Here is a 26,675-nt window from a genome sequence, read left to right on the forward strand (position 1 = left end):
AACGCACATTGTCCCGTTACTCTGTGTCGCGTTACGCTTCTTGTACGCTTGCGCCGCATTTATCCCTCTTCCACTCGATTGGAACAACCATCGATTTGACTTTTTCGAGGCACATTAAACTTTTCCAATCATCGTCCTATCCTTAACTTAATAACACAGATTGAAAGAAGTTAAATAACAAACATGTATAAAAGTTATAGTTAAAATAATCTCTTCGTTAAAGTAATAAACATATTTGAATTAATGAGTGCAGATAAAAGTAAATTTATCAATTAAATTGTAGATTTCATTTCACTCCTTCTTTGTATCCATACAAAATAGTGATAATTCAATAAAAAAGATTCAATTTTATTCATAAAAGTATGCAATCATTTCATCATTGTTTTGTTATGACGTTGTCACGTTAAACTATCGTCCGTAAACCGACTTTACAGACAAACAATTTTTTTTTTCACATTACGTCATCTGTATGCAGTTTCATCGCTGGGTTCTTCTGCACGTCGTTGAGTTGTCCGAGGTGTTACATTCCTGTATTCACAGTGCTTGTTGCAACTGCCTCCTTGTTGGCAGGCCACCGTGTTCGTCTGTGCTGTACACTTCTCTTCTGTCTACATTTCTTACACGGACTTCTCTGTGCGGGTAAGGCATACAACCATTTTACATCAGTTGATAACGGCTTGTTCTTTGCGTGTTTGTGTGTTCATGTTTGTTGTCCATTGAAGTTTTTCTGTGACAACCACTGCAAACCTGCAATCCACGAAATTATTTCAAATTATAATCACTATACAGTACGTCTTTCAGACCACCAAAAAAATGTGCTAATAATGACGAAAAAAAAAATTTTTATTTAATGATGAACGGCAACAAAAATATTAATAACTGTTAAACGCAGCTTACTGATAAGTGAAATTTAAATTTCGTGCTCATGCGAAAGTCGCTGTTTCTTTACCTAATATATTTTCTTTCATACCCAAAGTCGAGCCCTTTAGTATGGTCATATGTGAGCACTGTTGTATTTATTTATTTTGTGGATACTTGCCACTTTGTTACTTACTATTAACGTAAACTTAAAATGCTAGTTTTTCAATATAACAGAAAAATGAAGATTTTGAACAATAATGCCCCATAGAAATTTTGAATACTCTTTATATGTAATATTTAATTAAATATTTGCTATCCATACAGTTAGTGTTTAATTATAACTATTGACAAATGTTATTTAATGGGTAAGCTTGAATCAAATATAAAAGTCAATTATATAGCTACATTTTTCAAAATATTTTTCATTTTTCATCCCAATATTTGGAAACTGTTTTCCTTTATATAAATAGATAAAATGGTCAGAATTGCAATTAAATGTGTTTCTGTATATATTTTAAATTTTTACTATTCTTCTTTAACGATAAATTAATATACGATTAAAAAAACAAAATTAAAAAAAAATTGTTCACGACTTAGAAAAAGGTGCCGCGGAATCTCAAAATCCCATATGAACTAAAGGGGACCGTTAGGAATTGAATGTCAGTATCTTGGTTTACACAGCTTTACGGCTAAAGTTTTTCAGTGTTTATTTTTCATAATTTTTTTTCGTAAAATATAGTGGTGTATAATTTAGTAACACGTTTGAAGTCGATAGTCACTGGCTTATACAACTTGTTTCCCGTGTAATTACATTAGAGTTTAGTATGGAATTAATTTTTGGAATGACTTCACAGAATTTTTTTTAAATGTTACAGAAAAAGTCATGTAAAATTACAGATATTTGTACATTTGCACATTTACACGAAAACAACTTTATCAATACAAAATAGTTTTCGCAGTCATACTGGGTTTGGATTCTTACCCCGGCATTTATGTTTTGTTTGTCCCAGAACCTATTATAGTTAAAGTTATTTGTAAACCGTTCCATTATAGCTTTCCAACATTAACTACACACATTAATAAGCATATTAAAGTAAAATAAATCCAACTTTTTAAATTTTTGATATTTTTTTCAATGGTTTAATCAAATGATACTGAAATGAAACATAATTTAAATTATAAAATTATGTGCCAATTTTCGTAATAATACTCAGTATTATCTCGAAATAAGTATTTGATATATGCAAAAATAACCACAGCCATGTGTTTCATAAAGTTACAATATCGTTATTATCTTTGAAAGATTTGTGCAATGGGAGTGCATGACTTGATGTAAGTTTTTGGACATACGCCATTAGCAATGGCGTATGTCCAAAAACCTACAATATCTTTCTTTTGTCAAATTAAGTCAAATTGAGACTTCTTCACGGTCTTTGAAAATCCCTAGATGGGTGAAAACTGCCTATAAGAAAGAAATCATTTAAATAAGAAAGTATTAAAATAAATTATTGTAGCTTGTAGATACGGTCGAATACAATATGGCGTTTTAGGTCCCTAAATCATCTCGCCCTTAATGAGCAAATATCCCAGTCGTCACGTTTATTTTTTTTCTCTCTTTCGTGGACGAGATCACGTTACCGAGAGGAGTCTGCGTTGACGCACGCACGAAGCTATTTGTCGTACGTGTTCTCCCGGCGCTCGTTTGTCTTCGGCAAATACGAAGGTGAAAGTGCGGATGCCGACCGAAAGTGAAAACGCACTCCCAGGAAAGAGATCCGTCAAAATAAAACGTGGGCTGACAAAAATTGCCTTCCTTCGTGCTAAGTTTAGACACGCTGGGTGAATCACTGGCAGCATTTTTTTCACCCACCAATTTTTTTAATTTAAAATTTGCAGACTTCATTTTCTTAGAACTAAAACAAAAAGAACCGGTAACAGGTAGGGGTCATTTTGCGTAAAACAATTCGAGACTAGATAAGAGTAGCATCGTCTGCGTTTCGTGATTGGTCGAATACATGTATACTATCAACATACCAATGACAATAATTCAGTGCGGAATCAAACGCGTCCTGAATGGCCTGGTCAAATAAGGCAATTGCTTATCTTGCAGCCAATAACAAGGAAGAAAATGCTGGCGTAGTCATTCATTTTTGTAGTCTAATGAACGTTAAAAAGGTTTTCGCGAAAAATACATGGTTTTGGCAATAGGTAAGGTGGTTAAACACGAGGCTACTTACTTAGCTATTTCGCCAACTTAAAATATAGTTTTTCGTTTAGTTCGCGTGTTAAACTGACAAAAAGCAGCGTGGCATTATTTTTTCAAAATGGATTTATCAAATAATTATTTTCAAATACGTGTGAAATCAATTTACAACTGATCTTTTACCTGATCATAATTCTAAAACGCTTGCTTGAAATTCAGTGATTTTCCTTTGTATGCAAAATCACGTAACACGAGGTAAGAATTTCAATTTCACAAGCCAGAAAGTTGTGCTTTTAAATTTAATAAAAGGTTTTTTTTTTGCCTGGTAGAACTGAAAGAAATTGACTTGAAAAAAAAATACTATGGCAGTTAAAGAGAAAATGGTCTTAATGGAATCTCTGAAAACACATTTTTTTATAATTTATTTTCACTATCTGTTAAAAATTATAACTACATATAATCAAAGATTTCTAAAGTAGTCAACTGCGTTATATGATATATTTTTAACTATACTTCCTATTGCTTACTTGAACTATTTAACTTTATTATAACACATACAAATAAAAAATTTTAAAACTAAGTGAATGCGTTTCACATATAAATTTTTATATCGTGTTGGATGTATTTAAAATGTGTCTGAACTTACTATGGGTATTTAAGTAACAGGATCAATAAAACATTTAATTTGACGATAGTAATAGTGAGTTCCAGAGAATTTGGTTTTGTTACACTCGCGCATTTAAATGCCAAGAAAAGGTTAGCACATTGACATTTGGACGTGTAGGAAAGCTTATAACTACATATTCACAATTTTGCGTCTCGGAAATGATTTTATCACAAAAAAACTTTTATTTTTAGAAGGAAACTATACGGAGACGTACATAAAATGAATGTTACAAGACCACCTCGTTTCAGTTTTAATTATTTATTCAGATAGGTTACGGTTACTGCATTCCTTGTTGGGATACGTATTAACGCTTAAAAGAAACAAATTATAAAGGACTGGTCTTTCGATAAAACGCCTTTCACTTTATACACCCCCCCCCCCTTCTGGTTCTTCGTCACGGTGATACAGGCCGACGTAAAGAGACGACGCGGTAAACAAGACAAAATGATCGCATCTCGATGGCTGATAAAGACCTGAACCAGAGGACCGTTGTGATCATGTCACGGACTTAACGACGCGAAGTTTAAACCTGTTTTTATTTAACTTTTTTTTTTGAGGTTCGTGTGGCGAGGAAACTCTAAAATAAGCTCCCGACAGTTCACGCACATGTAATCGCTGTTCTTTTTTTTTACCCCCTCCCCCTCCTCTTACTCTGTACAACTTATCCCACAAATACTTTGACACCGCCAAAGATTAATCACGACTTGTTGACTTCACTGCCGTCTAAAAGTAACTAACCTATTGTCGTGTTCGAACACAAACTGCACATTTACGTACTTGCGACCTCGCATACCTTTTGGTGTACCAGAGGCACTTTGAACGAACATAATTTTAGGCTTCCATAAATGGTATCCTATTAGCAAGTTAACGCGTTACTAAGATGAAATAATCCTAATAAACTTAATCACACCAAAAATTTTATTTTTGCACTCAATTACAAAAATATAAACTGATGGCAATCTGTCTGCGTTTCTACTATTTTTTTTTTGTAAAGTTGTGAGCATTTTCCTTTTGAACGTGTTATAGGGTTAATTTTTTGATTAAATATGTTTTTTACTTAAATTAATAAGCGAAAATTATTTTACGATTCTTTTATTCACTAAAATCTCCAATAAAATTAAAAACGATATTATTGTTAATGCCAAGTACGCGAGATGTAACACAGATTCGTTTACTTACATACCTACCTACTTCACTCGCAGTTAGGACATCTAGTGACGTCACTTGCGGGGACAAGCACACACAAGTATACGATACAAGTGAATCCAAACACAGCCTAAAGCAGGCAAGGGTAAGAAAAACACAAGTGAACGAGTTGTATGTTAAATTTAAGTTAGAAATATATAATTTTAAAAGTTTCAGTTCGTTCAAAGAATAACGTAAGGTAAAAAAAATGTTTTCAAACAATTCAGCCAACGTGGATTAGAGCGATATTGGGCTAATACACTCCGTGACAAGAGTGCAGTAATGTATCAGAAAAACCTTTATTTTCGCATTCCGTGTCCATTATAAAACTAATATATTTCCCAGGTTTGAACTTATTATTTTTACTCATGTAAGGTATTTTAATATAGCTTTTCTGATGATGAAACGCAGCTATATTTCAAAATAATGAGTTCAAAGTCAGGGTAAAAGAAATTTCATGAATATGTTGCATTGTGTATATACATTGTATTTTTTTTGTAAGTGGATCATATATATTCATGTAAAATTATATAAATTTGTAAATTAGTAAATTTACATGGAAAAAATTGTATCATTACAAAAAAATTATTCACATTAATACTGGGTTTGAATTCTTACCCAAACATTTATGCTTTTAGTTGTCCCAGTACCTCCAATAGTTAAACTTGTTTGTATACCGTCCCCTAAATAGCTTTCCAGTATTAATTGCGCTCATAACTAAGCACGATACAAATAAATAAATCCAAATTGTTGAGTATTTTATTATATTTTTCACTGTTTTAAAGAATTATGCTTGAATTGAACATCAAATATAAAATTATGTGCCAATTTCCGTAATAAATGCTCAGTATTATCTCGAAATAATTATTTTTATATATGCAAAAATAACCATGGTCATGTGTTGTACAAAGTTACAATATCATTCTTGTAGTATTACAGACTATTTCTTGGGTAATTTTTTCAAAGAAATATTTTGTAAAAGTAAAGAAAACTTTTTCTGTGTATGGTTAAGTTCGTATGATTTCTTTAATTTATTTAGCCGGCGTTTTCGTTATTGGTACATATTCATGGTGTTGATTGTTCAATCCAATGTGTCATGATTCTGTAATCATGCCGAATGTTTGCCGCAAAAATTTGTTTCTGCGCAGCTACGTCTGCGCTTTACTTCCGAATTCGCTGTACGATTAAAATAAAAAGAATGGAAACTTTTTATTTCCTATTTTAATTCATTAAACTTCATTTCATTTAGAGAAATTAAAAAGCCCCGCACCAGGAACATTTTTGGACTCTCTATAAAAAGATACGTTTTAATTAGGTGATTTTACTAGTTATTCATTTGGTGGAAAAATATCGACCAAGTGTATGCAAGTGTCGAAAATAGTTCAGCGAAATGAAGGTCAAGGAACTAAATTTTCGTGTTAATTTACCCACAGACTTTGACAGTTTTACGCCTACATGCATACACAATAAACATTATATTTATTTCTGCACTTTTAACACCAGTGTGAAGACAGTTAACCTGAATACCATTTTATTTGCTGCTATCTATTTCTCTGTTTAATTACGATATCTGTGCTTAGTTACGACTATTAATATGTAACTTTGTTAAAATTGTGTTAATGAAAACTATGACCAGAAAAAATTGTAATTCATGTATTACTGATTAATTTTAGTAATTATGTCAATGTAAATAAGATATTTTTATAAGTCTTTACGAACATTGCCAAGGAGATATTGGCTAGCAAAAATTACTTTTGAATGTGTGATTGTAGAGAATTGATTGGAACTTTTAGTCGAATGGCTGACTAATTTATCATTCTGCAAATAAAGTAGCCAAGTGTGGTTACCAGTAATATTGCTTCATATTCGTGTTATGATTTTGAGTTTTAGTGAGTTGTGATATTTGGAATAAATCTAAAAGAGGCTAAATGGCAATACTTATGTGTAATGTAATTATGGTAATATATTTCGGAAAGCGTAATCAAAACATAAGTCATAGTATTAATGATATTTATCGACACCTGGTTATAGTAATATGAACTTTAAATTGGAATATTAATGTCATGGTCTCTAACGCGATCAATTATCAGTACTTAGTCCTAATAAGGAACTTTGTGTTAAACGACTGAAAGCCTGCCTGGAACATTGACCGAAGCATTAATGTCTGATTTTAAAATTGAAATACAATAATTATATCACCAAACCTAATTTTTGGTAACATATTTATTTCAAATTTAATTACATGATTAAACAGGGCCATTGTTGTTGAATGAATATACATATAATTATAAATATAATTGAAGGTTTGTATGTTGCTGGATCATGCTAAGGCTAATAAGTGAAGAATAATTCATATTTGACTATATGCTATAATTATAGTTTGTTGCAGTGTATTTTTGTGTATATAAATAATGTATGATGTTATGTGCAGTACATACTTTTTATTTATATATAATTATAAATTAATATAATTAAATACACAATATTTTTTTAAAAATACTGTTATTATATACGTTAATTTGTTTCCCTTTGAGCAGTTGAATAATATTGCGTCATTACTTGGAATTTACACGTAAAGTTTGATATTTGTAAAGGTCCACGTCTTCAATAATATTGGATCTGAAATTTTCACCAATGTTTGAACCCGAACAGAAAGTATAAAGAAAAATTTCATGGTATTCTGAGAACATTAATTAACTCAATACAGTAGAGTTAGTGTACACATAGAAAGGTGTCACTACCATTAGTTAATAGTGACCCAGGTAATACACAGACACACACACAATAGAATATACAACATATAGAAGAATTATTAAAATAGCAGGTTTTCGCGGCCATTGTCTGAAGTAGCTTGGCTTCTGGGTTGTAAACGTGTCCTTGGCAAATAATTCACCGACGTTTCGGTCGACATTGCAGTCACCATCTTCAGGGTGGTTACCTTTTGAGGTCTTTACAAGTCCTTCAATCGGGAAACACTCCTCTCAGGCGAGAGAGAGAGAGGTTTAGAGGCAGAAGAACTTGTAATTACTTCATTAGGTAACTCTATCCTGATGATGGCGACTGCAATGTCGACCGAAACGTTGGTAATATATTTGCCTTGGACGCGGCTACAACCTTGAACCCAAGCAACTCCATATAGAATAATTTGTTATTCAGATGTGGGTGCCATAAGGTACACACCCAGAAGAAGTGGATTCCAACACGGGGTCAATAGTGTATGACACACACAGTAAATAGTTTAGTAGGACTGCAGTTCATTTTTTCTTACAAGATTTTGGGAACAAATAATTCTATAAGTTAAAGTTAACAAGCAGTTATAAAGTTTCATGAAAAATTCATTCATCAACCGGAATTTGCAGTTTTGAATACTTATTTATACCAGATTTTTATAAATAAATATTTTTAAAGTGTGGCTATAGAATAAATATTTTACATGACTACAGAAACACAGTAAATTAATTTTAAGATACATTATTCGAGGAAAACGTTTTTGTTTTTAAATAAATGTCTGACTTTTAACTAATAGCTGATAACGGGTACCACACACGTGAGGACCGCATATTCTTAGGTAGTAAGAAAATTCCTTAGAAAGTTTACCAAAAATATAAACTATAGCATGAAAAGACAAAAACTCAACACGGCGAGCAAAGGAAAGAATTCAAGCGTAAAACTTATATTTCTTTACACTTTTGAACGACACCTGTTACCAATGACAAGTTACCAATAAAAAATATTCACAAATTTATGTGCTCTAACACTGTTAACAAAGCTGTAGAAAATTGTTAGTCGGAAGGAAAAAAACCAAAACAACCAAAATACTTCTATTCCTTTGAAGTGAATGTTTATTCTGATAAAAATATAATATAATGTATAATGTACGTAGTTATAATGGGTTCGGATTCTTTGCCTGGCTTTTATTTTGTATGTTGTCCCAGTAGGTACCTCCAATTGTTAAATTATCCTGAATAGCTTTCCAGTGTTAACTTCAACAACCAGTAAGCATAATAAAACCAAATAGAGTACCTACCGAATATTCAATTATCTTTACATTGTTTAAAAAAAATACGTTTGAATAATACATCAATCAAAATACAAAATTATATATATATATATATGTATATATATATATATATAAACAAATTCTCGTGAGAAATAATCAGTATCATCCTAGAAAAAACGTATTTCATAAATGCAAAAGCAACAAAATCTTTCTTGTAGCATAACAAACTATTTAATGGCAAGTGGTGTCCAAAGAAAACTTTTGTCAAAGAAAAGAAAATTTTCTTTTAGGTGGTTCTGTGTAGAAAGCGACTTTCGATTACGTCGCCGTCTCCGTAACGATTCCCAACTCTTGTGTTGTTGCTAACGGGGTTCTCGCAACGGCGGTACGTCGTTTTTTTTTTGTAATTCATTGCACGTTGACCACCACAACCCCCCCCCCCCCCCTCGCGGTCCCCTGCGCCAAGAGAGGGGCAGCGGCGTCGCTTCCTCGTCAGACCCTACCGCTGTCGAACAGAGACGTGGACCTCTTGCGTGCCCGGGACGACACGACACGAGACAAGTCGAGACAAGTCGAGCAGTCCTTCGGCGGGACAGCACAAAGAGAGAGCGAGGCGCGCGAACGTCCTGGGAATACCGAAACGGAGCGCATCCAGAGCTCAGTCCAACACTCCTGTTCTCCAGTCCACTCTCACGTCACTGCGCTGCATTTATTTTTGACGTGAATAAGTCTTTAAAATTGCTTACATAGTGGGAGGAAATTAAAAAAAAAACGAATGATAACAAAATACAGTTTGGTGTTGCAGCTACACATTATATCATCTCCATCCAAAATTTAATTACACCACCGGATGGCTAAAGGATCAAAGAACTCGTTACGCTAAGTGAGGACTGTGACGCATCGCGCGCGGTGGAGGGGGAAGCGCCGCCATTTTGAGGTCATTTTGCTGCGTTTAGAGATTTCCATTTAGTATAAATTTTCGACTGGGAGACACTACGACGTTCGTTAGAGTTTCAATCGTCAGCTCTCGTCAGCTCTCGTCAAAATATATCGATTGAATATACAAAACATTAGTGTAAAATAGTTACAGTGAATATATATATATATATGGTGTTAAAAAAATGATTATAACATTTATAAAATTGCGTATTTTCTATTTTGTGTATAAAATATTACCTGTTACGTACACGTATTCACGTGCAACAAACGGCGGTATTCATGACACAGCCACGCCCCATTTTTTCCTTCTGAATGGAACATAAATATTTACGTAAAATTAAAAATATTTACAAATGAGTAAATCTACGTGAAAACAACTCTATCGCTACAAAATACTGGGTTTAGTATTCTTCCCCGGGCACTTATGCTTTCATTGTCACAGTACCTCCAATAGTTAAAAGTTATATGTAAACTGTTCCCTGAATAGCTTTACAGTATTAACTGCAGCACACTAATAAGCATAATAAAATAAAATAAAGTAATTTTTTTAACAATATTCTATTGCCTTTTTTTTAAGAAAACTATGTTTTGAACGAAAATATAAAATCATGCGCCAATTTTCGTCAGACATTCTCAGTATTATCTCGGAAAAAAAAAACATATTGCATATATGCAAGACTTACCATAGCCATGTATTGTGAAAAGTTCGTTGTCTAGGCGTGTAGAGGCTAAGATGCGTGTGATGCGCAAGCTAGTGTCGCCCTTAAAACCCCGCGTGCAGCCACCCTTACGGCCACCCGGAGTCCTACAGGTTCACGCCGTAGGACGGGTATTTCACGCATCAGCTCAGAACCTAACGTTTAGAGGCGACACCGTATTTCATTCACCAGGGAGTGGTGCACCTTACATAAAAAAAAGCATTGAATTTATAATTTAACCTTCCCAACAAAAATAAACATTTTATTATTAAGGAAAAGTTGTTGTTCGGTTTACAAACGAATAGTTCAGATTTTTATTGTAACCTTGCAAGTAAAACAACGCATATTTACGCAAATACATACTTCTGCGGGTCATAGAAGATTCAAAATATTTTTTAAGTTTATTTTAAACGTGGAGATTATAGAATTCACTTGCATAAATAAAGTATAGGTAACATGTAGGCAAGTGTATATGCGGAAACTTCAGGAAAAAAACCCAGGTTAAAGTTGTTTTTTTACATAATGATTTAATTCGTGCAACGTAACAATGTTAAAAATTTAAAACTAATCAGGACTACAACAGATAACGTCTTTACTCAAATATTCGGGTTCTTGGAGAAATGTGTGTTCCGGGCCTTAAGCCATTTTGTAATTGTTTTTATTTTTTTATTTTTTACTATACATTTATTAAGAGCCAGCCGACATACATAGTCAAAAATTATCTGGCACTATACAAGTATAAAACAGGTATAAAACAAATATAAACAACATAAACATAGGCAGAAAATACGGGAAAAAATAATCAAAATACGAAGCGTAGATGCAGTTATCCAAGCAATCGTACACAACACATTGAAAAAAAAAAAATACAGATATAATAAATAACAAATAAATAATTTACTATTAAATTCACATTCAAGATACATATACTCAAATATATCAATTCAGAAAATTAATTGTTTATACGTATTACTAAAAGTGATGATAATATTTGTTACTATTAATAAACAATTTAAGGGTGCACTTAGGCTGCCCTAAGTTTTCAGAGCACTTTGGTTATATAAATTGTGTCATTGGATAAGTAAAAGTCCTTGGCCTAGTTGTGCTCTGGACCATTCATATTCTGTACAAACGTTTTGAAGCTGTTAGGTCCGACGGATCAGTATGTCAGAGCGCCGAGGTCTAACTGCGCGGAGTGGTTGGCATTCAGAGCGCCACCCCGGGCCGGACAGTGACAGACGGCGAGCCAATGCGTAGCGACATACCGCCGCCGTATACACAGTCTGTATCCAGTATACATATACATCGAAGGCTTTCGCGCCAAGCGTCACCGACAGCTTCCTGGCCCGCCCCGACGTTTCGGCACGCCTCGTTCAAGACATCTTCAATGGCTAACAACAACCGAAGGCCTGTCCTGGACAGGACACACAATCCACTCTGATCAAGTCCAAAAACTCTTGTCAGTTTCTCCAACAAAAGCCACTGAGGCAACTATGAGAACACCACAACAACATCGACAGAGAAGGATGGGTAGAGATGAAGTAATTTCCGTAATTTTTTGTTTCGCCATAATCATGAACGATCAACTATCAAGACTGCTGCACCCATCCTCTCACTGATTGGCCAGTGCCTCCTCCAATCATGGCCGTCCACAGGCTGTGAATGGTCATAAACAATGTGAATCTGAATCCAACCGAAAAACTTCAGCTGCAGATTCAGCACGGTAAAATAATTTGAAAACATCTATAAGATATGGACTAAAGTTGGAGAAGAGGAACATTGGTGCTTAAATTTTTTAATTGGATTAAGTTTTACATCCACAGCAAATATTTTTTCGCTGTTGTAAATTTATTTCATTGAAAAAATTGGGATCAACATCTTTATTTTCCACATATTTTTGTGACTTGTTACTAGTCCCAAAGCGTTAGCGTATTTATCAACTTAATGTTTTTCAATTAACCTTTACGAAATCTTTCACTGAACTGCTATTCGTTTACTTAACTACCGTATTCTTGTGAGAGGTTGTTTTTTTACTACAAAGTTATAGATTCGTCCAAACGTACAATAATCTATACGAACACTACTATTTTTAAAAAAAAATTTAAAAAATTCTAATTTTATTGTATTTAATATTTTGAAGAACTAAAAATATTATTTTGTTCAAACAACTAGTGACAAATAAAAAAATAATAATTTCGTTAATATATTGCATTAATCTAAAATTTTAATATTTATTAAAATGAATACGTAAATTTCACTAGACATAAGATTATAACGGAAAATGTTTTTCTTTAAATGATTTAACGGTCTTAAACTTTTTGTGGGACCTATAGGTCCGAAAATCCTTGTGTCACTGGTGTATATGAAGTACACATGATCCTATATGTCATGTGAAATTCCTTATAGAAGATCATTTGCAGGGTGCATAACACACAATACTTACGGTTAGTTGTAAATATTTCCAAATATGGAATTTCCACAGAACAGAGATACAGTGAATCTCTTCGTACACGGCGTCAAATCCTGCGTATGTACGTACCTATGCTACAAAAATATTTTCAAAGTTCCTAAAACTGTAAATTAAAGCTACGAGCCTACCAAAGGATCTTCGCCATACAAGCATTGTTTCCCTCTTAAATATGTTTAGGAGAACTTCAAATTAATAGGAAATGGTGAATTTCCCATAAAAATTTGCATAGGTTACTGCGGAGTGATAGGAATATAATGAGGCTACCTTGGTTTACACAGATTTTTTGCTTCGTTTAATCATACTGTATATTTCAGTAGTTACTGAAATTACAAAATATTTTCAATTTGAAGTCATGGGTGTTTATTATTTACTTCATTTTTTGGGATGACAATTGTATTAATACCTACTGCCAATACCCACTGTTCTGAGCTTTGAATATATTTTAAGTTTTGATTTCTGCCTAAACCAAGGAAATATTTTTTAATATTATTAAAGCATATTTTTATGGTAGGTATAGATAATATTGAAACCAATGTAGCGTCTTTCTGTTCCTATATATTCATGAGGAAAACTTTCATGACATGTTTAGAAATGTCACCGAAAATTTCTCACTGACATTTCTGCCCCATGTGCAAGTGTTGCGTGTGTCCTCGAAGTTTTTGACGAATGTATTTTTTTTTTTTAACACACCCTGTACTTGATGTTGCCTGGCCATCACCCTTACCGAAGTGGGGAAGCCTATACAGTTCACAGAGATGAGAGCCACACCCAAACAGTTCCGAAGTTCTCCGAAGTTTACCGATTGCTCGTGAAAAAAAAACACTATATTGGAAGGATTGATATAATTTACGGTCATAGAGTATTTTAAATAATGCTTCCCTAACATGATCAGCCTTTAATCTTAGTTACCATAACACAACCTACTCCCAATTGAAAAATAAAAAATAACTTTTATTGATGTGTAACAGCTTATCTGTCGGTATACGGAATTTGGTGGGAGTAATTTCGTAAATAGAATGGAAGTCGCGTGGAACGGAAATGTGTAACCACGATGCTGCTATCTGTGGTGATTAGCAGAAACCAATGTTCACAAACCCAAATGGGAACTTTACAGTACTAACCGTTTAATGAATTCCAACAAAATGCTCAGTGTTATAATAAAATTCTTTGTGGAAAATCAGGTCCAAAGCTAGGGCATAGTATTAACTAATTCTAGCGGTGGGTGCGGACACTTAGTGTGACAGTTGAAAACATAATTTTGGTCTATATTTAATACGATCCGCAATATTTAAAAGAATTCTAAGTTAAATTTCGTGTCCGAGTTTCGTATTATAAGTGTATTTGTAACATGAAAACACGTGAATTTGCTCGTCACCTAGGTTATATGTTTTACACATCTCTTTTTATATTATTTATTTATCACACTAATCGAACCCTAACCTAACCTCTTGCTTCGGTAAACTTCGGATCTGTTCGGGTTGTGGTTGTGGCTTCCATCCCTGTGGACTGTAGACTGTCCGCTGTAAGTGAGCAGAGTCGGGATCTGTCTGTCCTCGTCGTGACAAGCAGTGCCGCGAAACTCAACCGAGACTGTCGTAGTTGCGGGCGACGCCGCCTGAATGTGATTAGAATACCCTTAACCCTCTCCCTCCCATTTACTCAGGCGACAGCTTATTTCTCAGTTATACATAGAGTTCAAACGGAAACTTCTATGTGTGGTCCACTGTGTAGATTTTAGAGGACATTATTCTTTATGGCTATGAAATGCATTATATGATTATAAAATTTAACTACAATTATATATATGTTTTAAATATTTGATATTTGAAAGCGTAACCAATAAAATCTTAGATCAAGTACAAAATGTAACAATTTCATCACCGAATTTGATAAAGTGTGACTGAAAATGTTAAAACATGTTCGTGGAGTTGAAATTGTTAGGAGGCGGCATTTTGCATGATAATTTCAGTTCTTACATACATCGTCAAATGACTCTTGCGATGGGGGATTTTGATTTAATACAATTATTTGGACATGTGTCCATTGCACTGTTGCACTGTTTGTCGTGGAAAAACTTCAAGAATGCAAAATATAAATGATCCACAGAGAACAGAGACTGAATCACCTTTGTCAAATTTTAAACATCAGACTGCACAGAAGGAATTGTTGAATCAATTTAGTCGTTAAAAAGAACTGCACAGACAAACATAGTGGGATGACAACAAGCTAGGTCTGTCAGTCTGTTTTTGTTGGAACTGTCCTTACCATAATTATTGCAGTACATCAGAATGTCGCTAATAGGACATAAACGATACATCAGTACGTCGGGTAAGCTAAAATGACGGATAGCCGGGAGGTGTTAAGGGTGATTAGGCCTCTACTCATTGTAATTTCAAATATTTTTATACCGCTTACAAAAAAGCTTCCAAGATAATTTTTTTTGGTTTGACATGGCATAGGACTTAACTTTGTCTACTTTTTGAAGTCAACACTTGTGAACTGGTGGGATTATCATGGTGGTTGGAGTCGCGTGAAATACCTAATAAGATATTTCTTCGCGGCTCTTATAGACTAGAGCCTGTTAGTAAATACGTCATCGCAATAAGGTAGATCTGGGAGATATGATTCATGTCAAGATATGACAAAAATTTAGACAATTTTTTTAAATTTTGAATTAAAGCAAAAATATTGAAAAATTGAAAATTCCAGGTTCCATCTCACTTAAAGTCTATTTAACATAGAAATATGTTATAATTTTACACATTACGAATCTAATAACCATGTTTTGCAACAAAAAAACAGAAAAAAATTAACAGGAAAAATGAATTTGCTGTTATAGATCTGTTTTAAGTTAAATACAGTTCTTTAAGAAGTGACGGTTAAAATAATTTTCTGATCGCATTTTCCATTCCTGGAACGTCCGTGGGACGGCGGATAATTGATAAAATAATGTCGGATAAACTGGGCCCTTGGCACTTGATAAGTATCGCGTGAGATATTGATAAGGCAAAACTTTGAAGAAAAAAAAATCTCGTTTCCACTTGTACGCGCCACTTCAAAGGCGTATAAAGTGGGTAATCAAATATTTTTGACTCACCATTAAATAAAAAAGGAAAGAGCGGGGGGGAGGGGGGGAGTTTCGGCTTTGTCGTTGCTGAGGCACATGCTTCGTCGAACACCAATCAGCAGTAAGTAGAGGTTCGTAGCCGTCGTTGCATCGCGCGCGGAATAATTATTAACGAGCGCTCTTCGAACCACCGTAAAAATAATAATAATAAAAAATTGGAACGAACGCATCAATCACATTGTTTTGAGGACTTCTCTTGTCTTCGCAGTGAAGACACTACAACGCTCTCAGAATTCCCCAGCATCGTGAAACGTGCTATCGTAAATATAATCCGTGGCGCGGGCTCTTGGCGAATGCAAAGAACTCCGTTAACGAAACTAATTACTGACTGACAGCATCCAGACTGGGTCGCATGGGCCCAATGTTTTTTTTTACAGTACTAAAAATTTTGTTCGGGCTTCTTATCAATTTTTTTTTTAGAATTTACAATAAAGGTAGTACGTTTTAAATCAATAAGCCTTTTCTTAATACTTATATCTTTTACGATTTAGGCCTAAAAGTTATTATTCTTAATTCGTTGAATACAGACAAAAATAAAATAAATAAAGCACTATACTTAACGTACTCGTGTCCTAGGAATATATTCAAATATTTTCCTTTCCATAAATTTTTTTCTCTGAGTAAAATAATTTCATGTACACATTCGTCATATGAATTGAGGTCCGTAAACTTTGATGTTAACAATGTTGATTTATAAATAAATGTATCGTGAAATTATTTTTTTATTCATACATCGAACATACTATAGCGTTTGATTTATTACAGAAAAAAGACATTGCAATACAAATTATATAAAAATATATTTTTAATAAGTTATGGTTTTCTAACAACGTTTTTCTGTCAGGCCAATACCTGCCTTTATGAATGAAATCTGATTTTTGTTTCAAATATAAAGTAAAATGGCTCATAACACTAACTGCTAACTGTCTGAAATAACAGGCACTTTAAAGTGTTTACCTACCACGTATGTATTGACACTCTGGTGGCACAGATTATAAATATTACAAAGGTAAAGTTCTCTTTTACGTGTAATGTAAAATTGTACCCTATAAAGTACCCTGCGTGGACCCTAAAATAAGTAAAGAAGTTACGCTTTATATTTACTGGCAAAATTATATTTATGTGTTTTTTTAAAAATCACCAGTTTACGTTTATTAATATTTCATTAAGATGATTCGTTCCAATTATTTATTAAAATAAGTCAAGTATCTATAGTAGGTGAAACACATGTGTAACGCAAATTTTTTATGTAACCGTTTTTACAAATGATTCGTTAGACGTACCAAATCCATTTGCTCACATTGCGAAGTTATCTTGAACGAAAAATATTGTTGGGGGTTTTATACAAATATTTTCTCCCTAAACTTGTTTTTATTTAGATTGGACTTGAAATTCGTTTATTTGACACAATCTTTCTATCATAAAAATTGTCGGTAGTAGTCGACAAACTTTATTAGTTCACTTCTCGAACCTTCTGAAGCGGGAATACTTAAATAAGAAAACCGGTTGTAAAAACCAGTAAAAGAAGAAATTTTAATTCATATTTGTACCTGATGCTACACAGCTGACGAACCAGTTGCAGCTACCATACATATGAGGGACGTTCATATTTTGTGGTTTATTGTGACAAGTGGTAATTTTTTGACAGTGATACAGCAATATAGTTATATATTTTTTTCGTATAGACGAAAAAAATTTTAACTCTCTAAATATAAATACATTAAATACTTAGGCTGCTGTGTTAAAAAAGATTCACTATTTATAACCTTAATTTTAAAAATATACTAAGACTAGAAATATGGGGGACATTTGTAGTGCTATGTAAAACCAAATACAAATTTTAAAATTATTAAGAAAGAAGAAATAAAGGAAGGAAAAAAAAATCATATATAATTTGAGATTCAGTAATGCTAAAATATTTCAGTGTCATGCTACACTAAAATCTCAAATCAATTATAATAACAAAATTTTTACTCTTAGGCCTATTACAACTTCATTTGCATATTTGACTTATAATAAACAATAATTTAAATGCAAACTAAATTTGAATAACTACGCATTACTTTTAAGTTATCAGCTAGTCAAAAGTTATTTTTATAACCGTCTTAAACACTGAATTTTATTAGAAAGTTCATTAAAGTTTTATTCGATTTAAATTCTGTTTACTATTTTCAAATATACTGATTTAAAATTGACAATGAAAAATACTAATTACAATGTTATATTAAAATATTACGAAATTGGTCTGTTCATAATCACTCCGTTAAAGCTGTATTTAGTTTCCTAATTTTAAAAAAAAAACAACATTTACTCACTGATTTGCTTTACATATGTCCCATTTTGATTTACCCAACATGTAACTTTCAGTCAATTAACTTATTTTTCCAATAAATTAACTAGTTAATTAAACAATCTGTAAAGTTATTCGTTGATTTATCTCTTTTTCTTGGTTAATAGTGGTAACATTTTTAGGTCAGATGTAGCCTTTTCATATAGAAATAGGAACGTGGAAATTATTATCCAAATGATTATGTTCAAATTCGTATCCCACCATAAGATACTACTACGTGCACTATTATTTCAGTTTTATCAACACTTAGGCCTATTCGTAATTGGTTTTAAGGTCCACAGAGCTTTTAACTTACTGTACTGAAATAGTAAGTATGGCTACTGCGGCACACAGAATATCGAGGTAGCTTTCAACTGCGGCACGTATTTTTTTCCTTTAAGTTCTTGGCGTTTCGCCAGGATATTTAATTCAACTCTCTTGTCAATTGGTTTCCACTCTCGCCGTGTCTCGTCGATCATGCAGATCGATTGCAGATGTCGATGAATCGATAACGCTACCAGAGAAAAGTAGCGAAATGCATCTAGAAGTGATAGGTAATTCGCCGGTTAAAAACGCGAGTGAGGCTCCATTTGACGACAACCAACGAGTACCTACTGCTTCAGCCGCGTTGACGATAAACATTTTTTGTATACTATGAAATGCATGTGCAGCAAGCTACGTAATTTTAACAGGATGAACTCCAATACGCATGCGCGATTTATCCGGCAGTGCCAAATGCAAGATAAAGGTACAACGTAGCACGTGGTTTATTTCCAAACGAAGCTAAATAGTTAATTAAAAACGAATTAAAAGAAGCACATGTTGATTAATAGTTTTTACATTAATATAATAGCTACAAAATCCTCTACTTCTCAAAATAGCGAACACGGTTTCTGCAATAAGGTTTTCTTCACGGTTTGGTGATAATTTATTAGCCTAGAGAATTGTGTTAGGACGTACATAAGAGTCTGTGATATTAATATGTCAAACGCTGAGCTATGTCTTTATTTTAAGGTTAATTGTTTTCTTTATTTAATCATGACAAATAAATATGACATCTAACTCTCATGCATAAGTATTCGCTATTTTTTTTTTTTTAATTTGTGTTATTGAGTTAAACTTCTCATGGAAAGCGAGATCATTAGAGTCTGAACTACACATCAGAAACCAGGAATATTTAGAGAAGGAATTAGCAATAAGCTAAAGTGAGAATTCATGATTCACCCTCCATATCAGATTCAAGGCAACATGTCCTATGTTTCATTGCAATTCACACCGTTTTTCTCACTAAATGTACATTGAATTTTTATTTATTGTGGTCCATTTTCGTGCCACAAGTTTTGTTCATTATATTTACTGTTCCCGTAAAATATCAGGCAATGTTTAATAATTTAATTTTTTTTTTAGTTGCCTGGCTGATCACGTCATGGCTACTCAATAAATTTTAATTTCCTGTCTTTTCACAGCTGAATTAAACTTTACTTCTGTAATATCAATTTCGAAACTATACGTCATAAATTTATCTGGAATTAGCAAAAAAAAAAAATCATCCCTACGTTTATACCAGGTGTGGTCTTGGGGAAAAAAAAGGTCGGTCACTCAGGGGTTTGAACCCGCAGTCCTCTGAACGCGAGTCTACTATATTTAGAAGGGCGCCGTTGAGCGAGGACCTCTGTACAGCCAACCAAAATGATAGGCAGTTGCCAAGTGTCTGTTTTATCGACATTAAGATATCTAGTTTTGGGAATGCGACGTTTTTGGAAAAGGCGTGATTAGTCAACTGATGCCCCCAGAAGAAATAAGTTAGCAAGGCAGTGGGAAGACCAACCGACTCCGGGTAACCCAGGAAGAGAACACTCACCCTGAACAGCTGGACGTCGAAAGTGCGGATGACAGCAAGAAGACGGCCCAGATCATCTCGCGTCCTTCACCCGGGTCCCTTTGCCTCTTCCTTCCCCCCGCGCGTCGTCCACGCTTCCTTCCTCCTCCTCCTCCTCCGGATCCACCTCTCACACGCAACTTCTTCTTCTGTGAAGTCGCGGAGCCCGCGTGGCACGGGCGCGCCGAGGTGCGTCGCCGTCAACTCCGCGCCGCCTCCGCCCGCCTCGAGGGGCGGCGGGACATGGCTCCCGCCTCCACCGCCTCCGCAGCAGCCCGGTCGCGCAGCGCGGCGCGCCGACACCCGCCTCTCGGTGCGCCGACGAGCAGATTGCGCCCCGGGTTCCCCGTCCGTCCAGAGTCCCGCGGCCCGGAGGAGGAGGGAGGAACAGCCGGAGAGGGGGTGGTGGGGGGTCGGGACGATCTGTGGCGCCGACAAAGGAATCTCTCTTCCTCCCCGACGTCCACGCGATGGCTGCGCGCGCAAAGGTACGAAACAGGAAGGGGAGGGGGGAAAGGACTCTTGTTCCTTATCCTAATTACCTTGTATGTCCTGGGATACGAAGCCGACCTCCTCTCATTGATTAAAGAGAACTTCCCTCCCCCCTCTCTCTCCTCTCCGGGGACAGGAGCGGCTTCTCTTGAGCGCGGAACGCGTGCGCGAATGCACACACGCGCGCCGCGACACCGCGGAGAGGGGGTGGTTTCCTGGGGGGAGGGGTGAGACGCGCGCATGAAACACAGGCGTCCCGCCACCCCCACCCTCTGCCAGCGCTTTCCAGTTCGCTGGGGGTCGTCGAAGCAACCCCCGCCTTCCCCAACCCCTCAGCACCCTCGCGTCCACCTCGATCATCAAGATTTCATGCCGTCGCGTCTGCTCCGGGTTCTCTTCGCAGAAACAAACCTCCTGCACTTTTACAAAACATTCCTTTTGGGAATAGTTTGTAATACCACAAGAAAGATATTGAAACTGTGTACAACAAATAGCTAGGATTATTTTTACGTTTTCGAGATAATACTGAGTATTTCTTACAAACCTTTTTTTGACGTTTCATTCAGGCATAATTTTTTTTTAAACATGGAAAAGATAAATAAAAAACATAATTAATTTGACTTTATATTGTTGTATTGTGCTTCTTATGTGTTCAGTTAATACTGGAAAGCTATTCAGGAAACGGTTTACAAATTACTTTAACTACCGGAGGTACTGGGACAACACAAAGCATAAATTCCCGAGCTAAGATTAAGAACTCAGTGTTACCACGAACACTATTTTGTAGTGATACAAATGTATTAATGCAAATGTAAAAAATTTACAAATGTCTGTAGATTTACATGGATATTTCTGTTACATTTACAGACAAAGAAATCGACAGTGTTGGAGCCGCGATCTTTCTGCTTGGCCTGGGCTGTGTTCCGAAATTCACAACACGTGTTTTGCGACGAGATTTTCACGAGTATGCAGAGCCGAACTATTCTAATTCCCGTCGAAAAAGAGTCCCGCTCTTAAAACATTGTTATTTCACCACTTTTGTGAATTATTTTTTAATGTAACTATTATTAATTTCTCTGTTTTAAAAAAATCATGTAAATTTTTACACTGATATTTCAGGGAATTCGTCACTCACAAAAGAAACCTAAGACATGAGTGATACTAATATCTTCATCCACGTGCAGTGTTTTAAGGAGTATCGCCTCTAAGCGCAAGGATGTGGACTGGGAACCACGAGGCCACTATGAGATTTGAGCGCTAACCATAACAGTAACTTATATGGTGGAGAGATAAAAAAAAAAGTTATACTACATTCCTTGAGTGCTTTCAAAAATCTGTAATGTGTTTTACATGCCTAATAATTATTTTTAAAACACGCTTTTTAGACACTCTCCAAATAATACATTTTAAAAACAAAATCTCGAAACAGGAATATCATCCGCCCTCAGCGTATTTTGGAATGCTTTTCGTAAACGGACACCACACATGTTTTTTTTCTAAAGCTCTGTACACCATAATGTTTGCTTTGCAAGGTGAGAACCTTTACCGTAATATCCATATAATAAAAAATAAAATTGACATAAATTACAAAAACTGATAAAATATAAATAAATAAACAACTATAACTCGCTGCAGCAATAAATATGTACGTTTTTTTAAATGATTCATGCAATAGGGATTTTTGATTTAATGCAGTTTTTTTGGACATATGAAATTGCAGTTTTGCTCTTACTGCGTGTATTAGATACCCTGCGAATGTGGTTGCACGTACATAGGAGAAACTAGCTGGGCCCTTTCAACACTCATTAAGGAGCACAAAAATAACATAAAGAAGGGCGAAACTCAAAAATCTAGACTTGCCGAACATGCCCGGGACAATAGCCATAGATGACTCTGGGACAATGCTGCACCACTCATACGGGAAGAACCACCAATTAAAAAGAAACTTAAGTAATTAGCATTTATTGTCAGCAATAGTAATATTTTTAGTCAAAAAAGCATTGAATTAAAAACATATTGATTCCATTAATTAAAAAAGAAAACAATTTACCATAGAACTCAGTTGCAAACCAACAACTTTCACAGCAATACTTCAGCCGATAATATCACCCCATTTTGTTTGCGGCCAATTAGGATAGCTCTCACCTGCCATTGGCTAGGAGCTCTAACACATATAAACCCATAGTTTTCCAGTCTGTTTGTGCCCGATGACTGGAACAGATGTCAGTTCCCGAAACGTCGCAACTGTGTCACTGGAAATCTTCTGTATTCATCAGTGCTATCTTCGTTGTGTTGTCCATAGTACCTACTTGTTTATCTTCATTGCTGTGTCTATATGTTTGCTGCATTGTCCAGGTTGGTTGTCTGCCTGCATTTAATCTGTCTCGTCGTTGTTAGCATACTGTGTTCGTCGGTGTTGTTGTATTAATTTTCATGACTAAGGTCCTTAAACGGAATTCTTGTGTTGTCTGATACTTAGAGGTTGAACATTTCTTGTCCGTGCTGTCGTCGTTGTGTTGTCAATAATATTTTTTAGTTTCATGGTTGGTTCCGTTTGTCCGACATCAGCTGTTGCAGTCTTGTTTACTGTGAATTTTTTATATTTTTTTTTTGTTCTAAGGATTTCTTCTATAACAAACACTGCAAAACTGCAATGGCGTATGTCCAAAAAATTGCATTAAATAAATAAATATGTATTCCAAAGAACGAGCAAAATATTGAAATTGTAAAACTTTCAAACTCGCATCCGGGAGATAAGTTTGGTGTTATGAATCCAGGTCTATTTAAGCAGAGATTCCAGTTTTCCTTTCAGGAAATAATTTCAGGCAAATGCTTGCAGTATGTAACAGCATATCCCTTCCTCGATTTTCTCCCTGAATTTTTATGTGTTTGACAATCCCTGATGTTCTCACTTTCGACGAGACGTAACACCAAAATAAATACAAATAATAAATACGTAACTGGTTCAGACAAGGAAGTTATTCTTCACATAGTTTATTTTATTCTGTGGTCTTGACCTTCAGTGCGAAAAACTCTGGTCACTCGAATACTTTTATACATACTTTAAAGTAAAAAATTCCCTATGAACTATCAATTAATTTAAGTACGTATTTGTTGATGATTTTTAGTTAGTTGAAATAACTATTTGTTAGTACAATTGTTGCAAATTATGGCATAGTTTTTCCAAACAAAAGTATGTTAAAAAACCTTATTGTCACAGTATTAAAATTTGTTCAGATCAAATAAAACTTTAGGTCGGTTTACGTTTAATATTATCTTGTGGTCACAAACACACGTTAAATTTAATTCTCACAAATAATTATTTCTCACCATACTACGTCAACAAACCTTTACTGCTTTAAATATGGTCGTGTTGAAACTTACGTAAGCTTATTATTTTTAACGTGGATATTTCAAAGATGAGTATGTTAAGCTAGAAGAAAATAAAATAACTATCCTACACACGATTTACTATTTCCTAAAGTAAATGTAGAATCTAAAGAATCATAAGCCACAAAACAGGTTTCAAAAATTATCTACTCCTTCAATGCAGCAACCCACTTATGTTGTTTAGTAATGCGTGTTGCATAAATCTATGGCAGCATTTTGCCAACTTAAAGTCCCAGTGTTGTTGTGTAGTACTGTGACGTAGGTGCTAAAATGATTTACTGTCGATAAGTGGTTGACAAGCTGACAAATTACTTTTGTATTCTTTAATCGGTTTACTTTGGGGTGAGCAGTCTAAGTAAGTTCGTAAAAAGAACTATGTCATCCATAAAATGCGGACCCAAATATCAGCAATAAATTTATGAGAAAAAATTTCAGAGCTAATAATTTCCCACTAAAACAAGGATAGATCACTTATTTATTTAGTTAAGGTTTCTCTAGCGGAACCAAATATTTAATTTAATCTTAATAACGTAATAAAATACTATTAATATAAAGATTGTTCAAAAGTTCTTGGGCATAACTTTAATAGGTGCAAATGATTTTTTTAACTGCCTATATATATTAAAAGTTTGTTTATTAATGTATTTGAGTAAATGAAAATTGTCTCTGCATTAAAACGGTAAATAAATAAATAAATAAATAAATAAATAATCGATCGTTGTTTATATTGGGAAACGATTAGCTCTAGACTAAATTTTTGTTACTTTCATGGATTATAAATAAGGGTTAAAATGACTCCTCCAATAACTTGATGTAAGCTTTTGGACATACGCCATTGCTAAGCACATGTATGTCTGTAGAAGAAAACTACAAAAAACACAAAAGACAAACCACAAATTAAACAAAAAATTGCTGTTTAACAGGATATAAACGCCACATAATATTCCATAACAGGAATATTGTCAAAAAACAAAGAAAAACAAACAAAAATGGACTAACAGAACGAAAAAAAAACCACAAATGATGATAGCACAAAAATATTGAACCCAAAAGAATTCAGCACAACAGTTGAAACGAGACAAAAACACGACAAAACGAAAAGACGAAAGAAACACAATAGTTTTCTAAAACAGAAACAAGCGACGTTTCGGGAACTGCTATCTGCTCCCGTCCTCAGGCAGAGACGCACATGGTACCAAAACATAGGTGCGACTTCGTTTTGGGACTAGCGGGCCAGTAAGATACCTAGGGCGGAAGGCGCGGGGGTAGTCTTCGCTCCGTGTGCAATTTCGGTTGGTACTTACGGCCAAGTGTCGAGAAACGTAGTTGCGGTGGGGACAGCCGATACGCGTGAAATGTGTGTGCAACCATGCTAAATGTATAGTAGTGACATCTTGCGGAGAGTAGAGAAGTTAAGTGCTGGACTTGGCAAAGCTTAAGTAGTACACACTGTGAATATATACATTTTTTTAGTATAAATGAAACAGAAATATTCATGTGTTAACACAGATATTTGTAAAATCTGTACATTAACATGAAAACAAATGTATCAGTACAAAATAGTGTTCGCAGTAATAATGGAATCGGGTTCTTACCTTGGCCTTTCTGTTATCCCAATACGGCCAATAGTTGAAGTTAATTAATAGTAAACTGTTCCATGAACAGCTCTCCAGAATTAACTACACATATTGTTAACCATAATACAACCAAATGAAGTAAAATTATTGCATGTTCGATTATCTTTTTACATGATTTAGAAAAAAATATGCTTGAATGTAACGTTAAATATAATACATAATTATGCGCTAATTTTTGTAAGAAATGCTCAGTATTATCTTGAAAAAGCTATTTTTGTATATAAAATATATGCAAAAATAGCTTTGGACATGTGTTGTACAAATTTAGTATATATTTATTGTAGTAATACAAACTATTTCTTGGCAAACTTGTTTCTAAAGAAATTTTTTGTAAAAGTACAGAAATATTTTTTCTGTGCAACGCCATCTTGTGAAGTCCTGTGGAATTACTAAAAAACGTTAATTATGCTTGGTTAAAGGAAGTATACAACGCCATCTTGTAGCGAGTAGCAGAAATAGAGCATTTTCTGTAAGAGATTTGCTGCGTGATCCTTGTCCGGAGGAAGAGACGAGTATTTTCGAGAGTTTTTTAATGTGTTCTACGCACCGATGACTCTTTGTGCAAATACAGGAGACAGCCGAGAGTTGGACAGTTCTAAGGTTTGAATTCGGAGTGACAAGTGCCATCTGGAAAACTTGATATAGTGCAAATGGTAAGTTTTATGACTGTAGTGACTTTGACTTTTATAAGAATCTGTATAAATATGGAAAAAGAAACGAAAGATCGAGAGCAAGTGAAGAAAATTAAAAGACTAATGGGGGTTATCAATATTGCGTGATTGATTCTATTAATCAGTC

The 26,675-nt window shown here is 34.6% G+C and overlaps 1 protein-coding gene across 1 annotated transcript in view; it reads right to left on the reverse strand.

Annotated features, from left to right (window-relative positions):
• Positions 1–20,396, reverse strand: part of LOC134539017 (protein Wnt-10a) — a 107,238-nt gene extending 86,842 nt beyond the window's left edge. The window contains exon 1 of the mRNA XM_063380684.1: positions 20,341–20,396. Coding sequence (XP_063236754.1) covers positions 20,341–20,396 — 56 coding nt within the window. The remainder of the gene's footprint in view (positions 1–20,340) is intronic.
• Between the last annotated feature and the right edge of the window lie 6,279 nt (positions 20,397–26,675).

The sequence above is a fragment of the Bacillus rossius genome, chromosome 14 (genome assembly GCF_032445375.1).
Source record: "Bacillus rossius redtenbacheri isolate Brsri chromosome 14, Brsri_v3, whole genome shotgun sequence".
NCBI classification, from domain to species: domain Eukaryota; kingdom Metazoa; phylum Arthropoda; class Insecta; order Phasmatodea; family Bacillidae; genus Bacillus; species Bacillus rossius.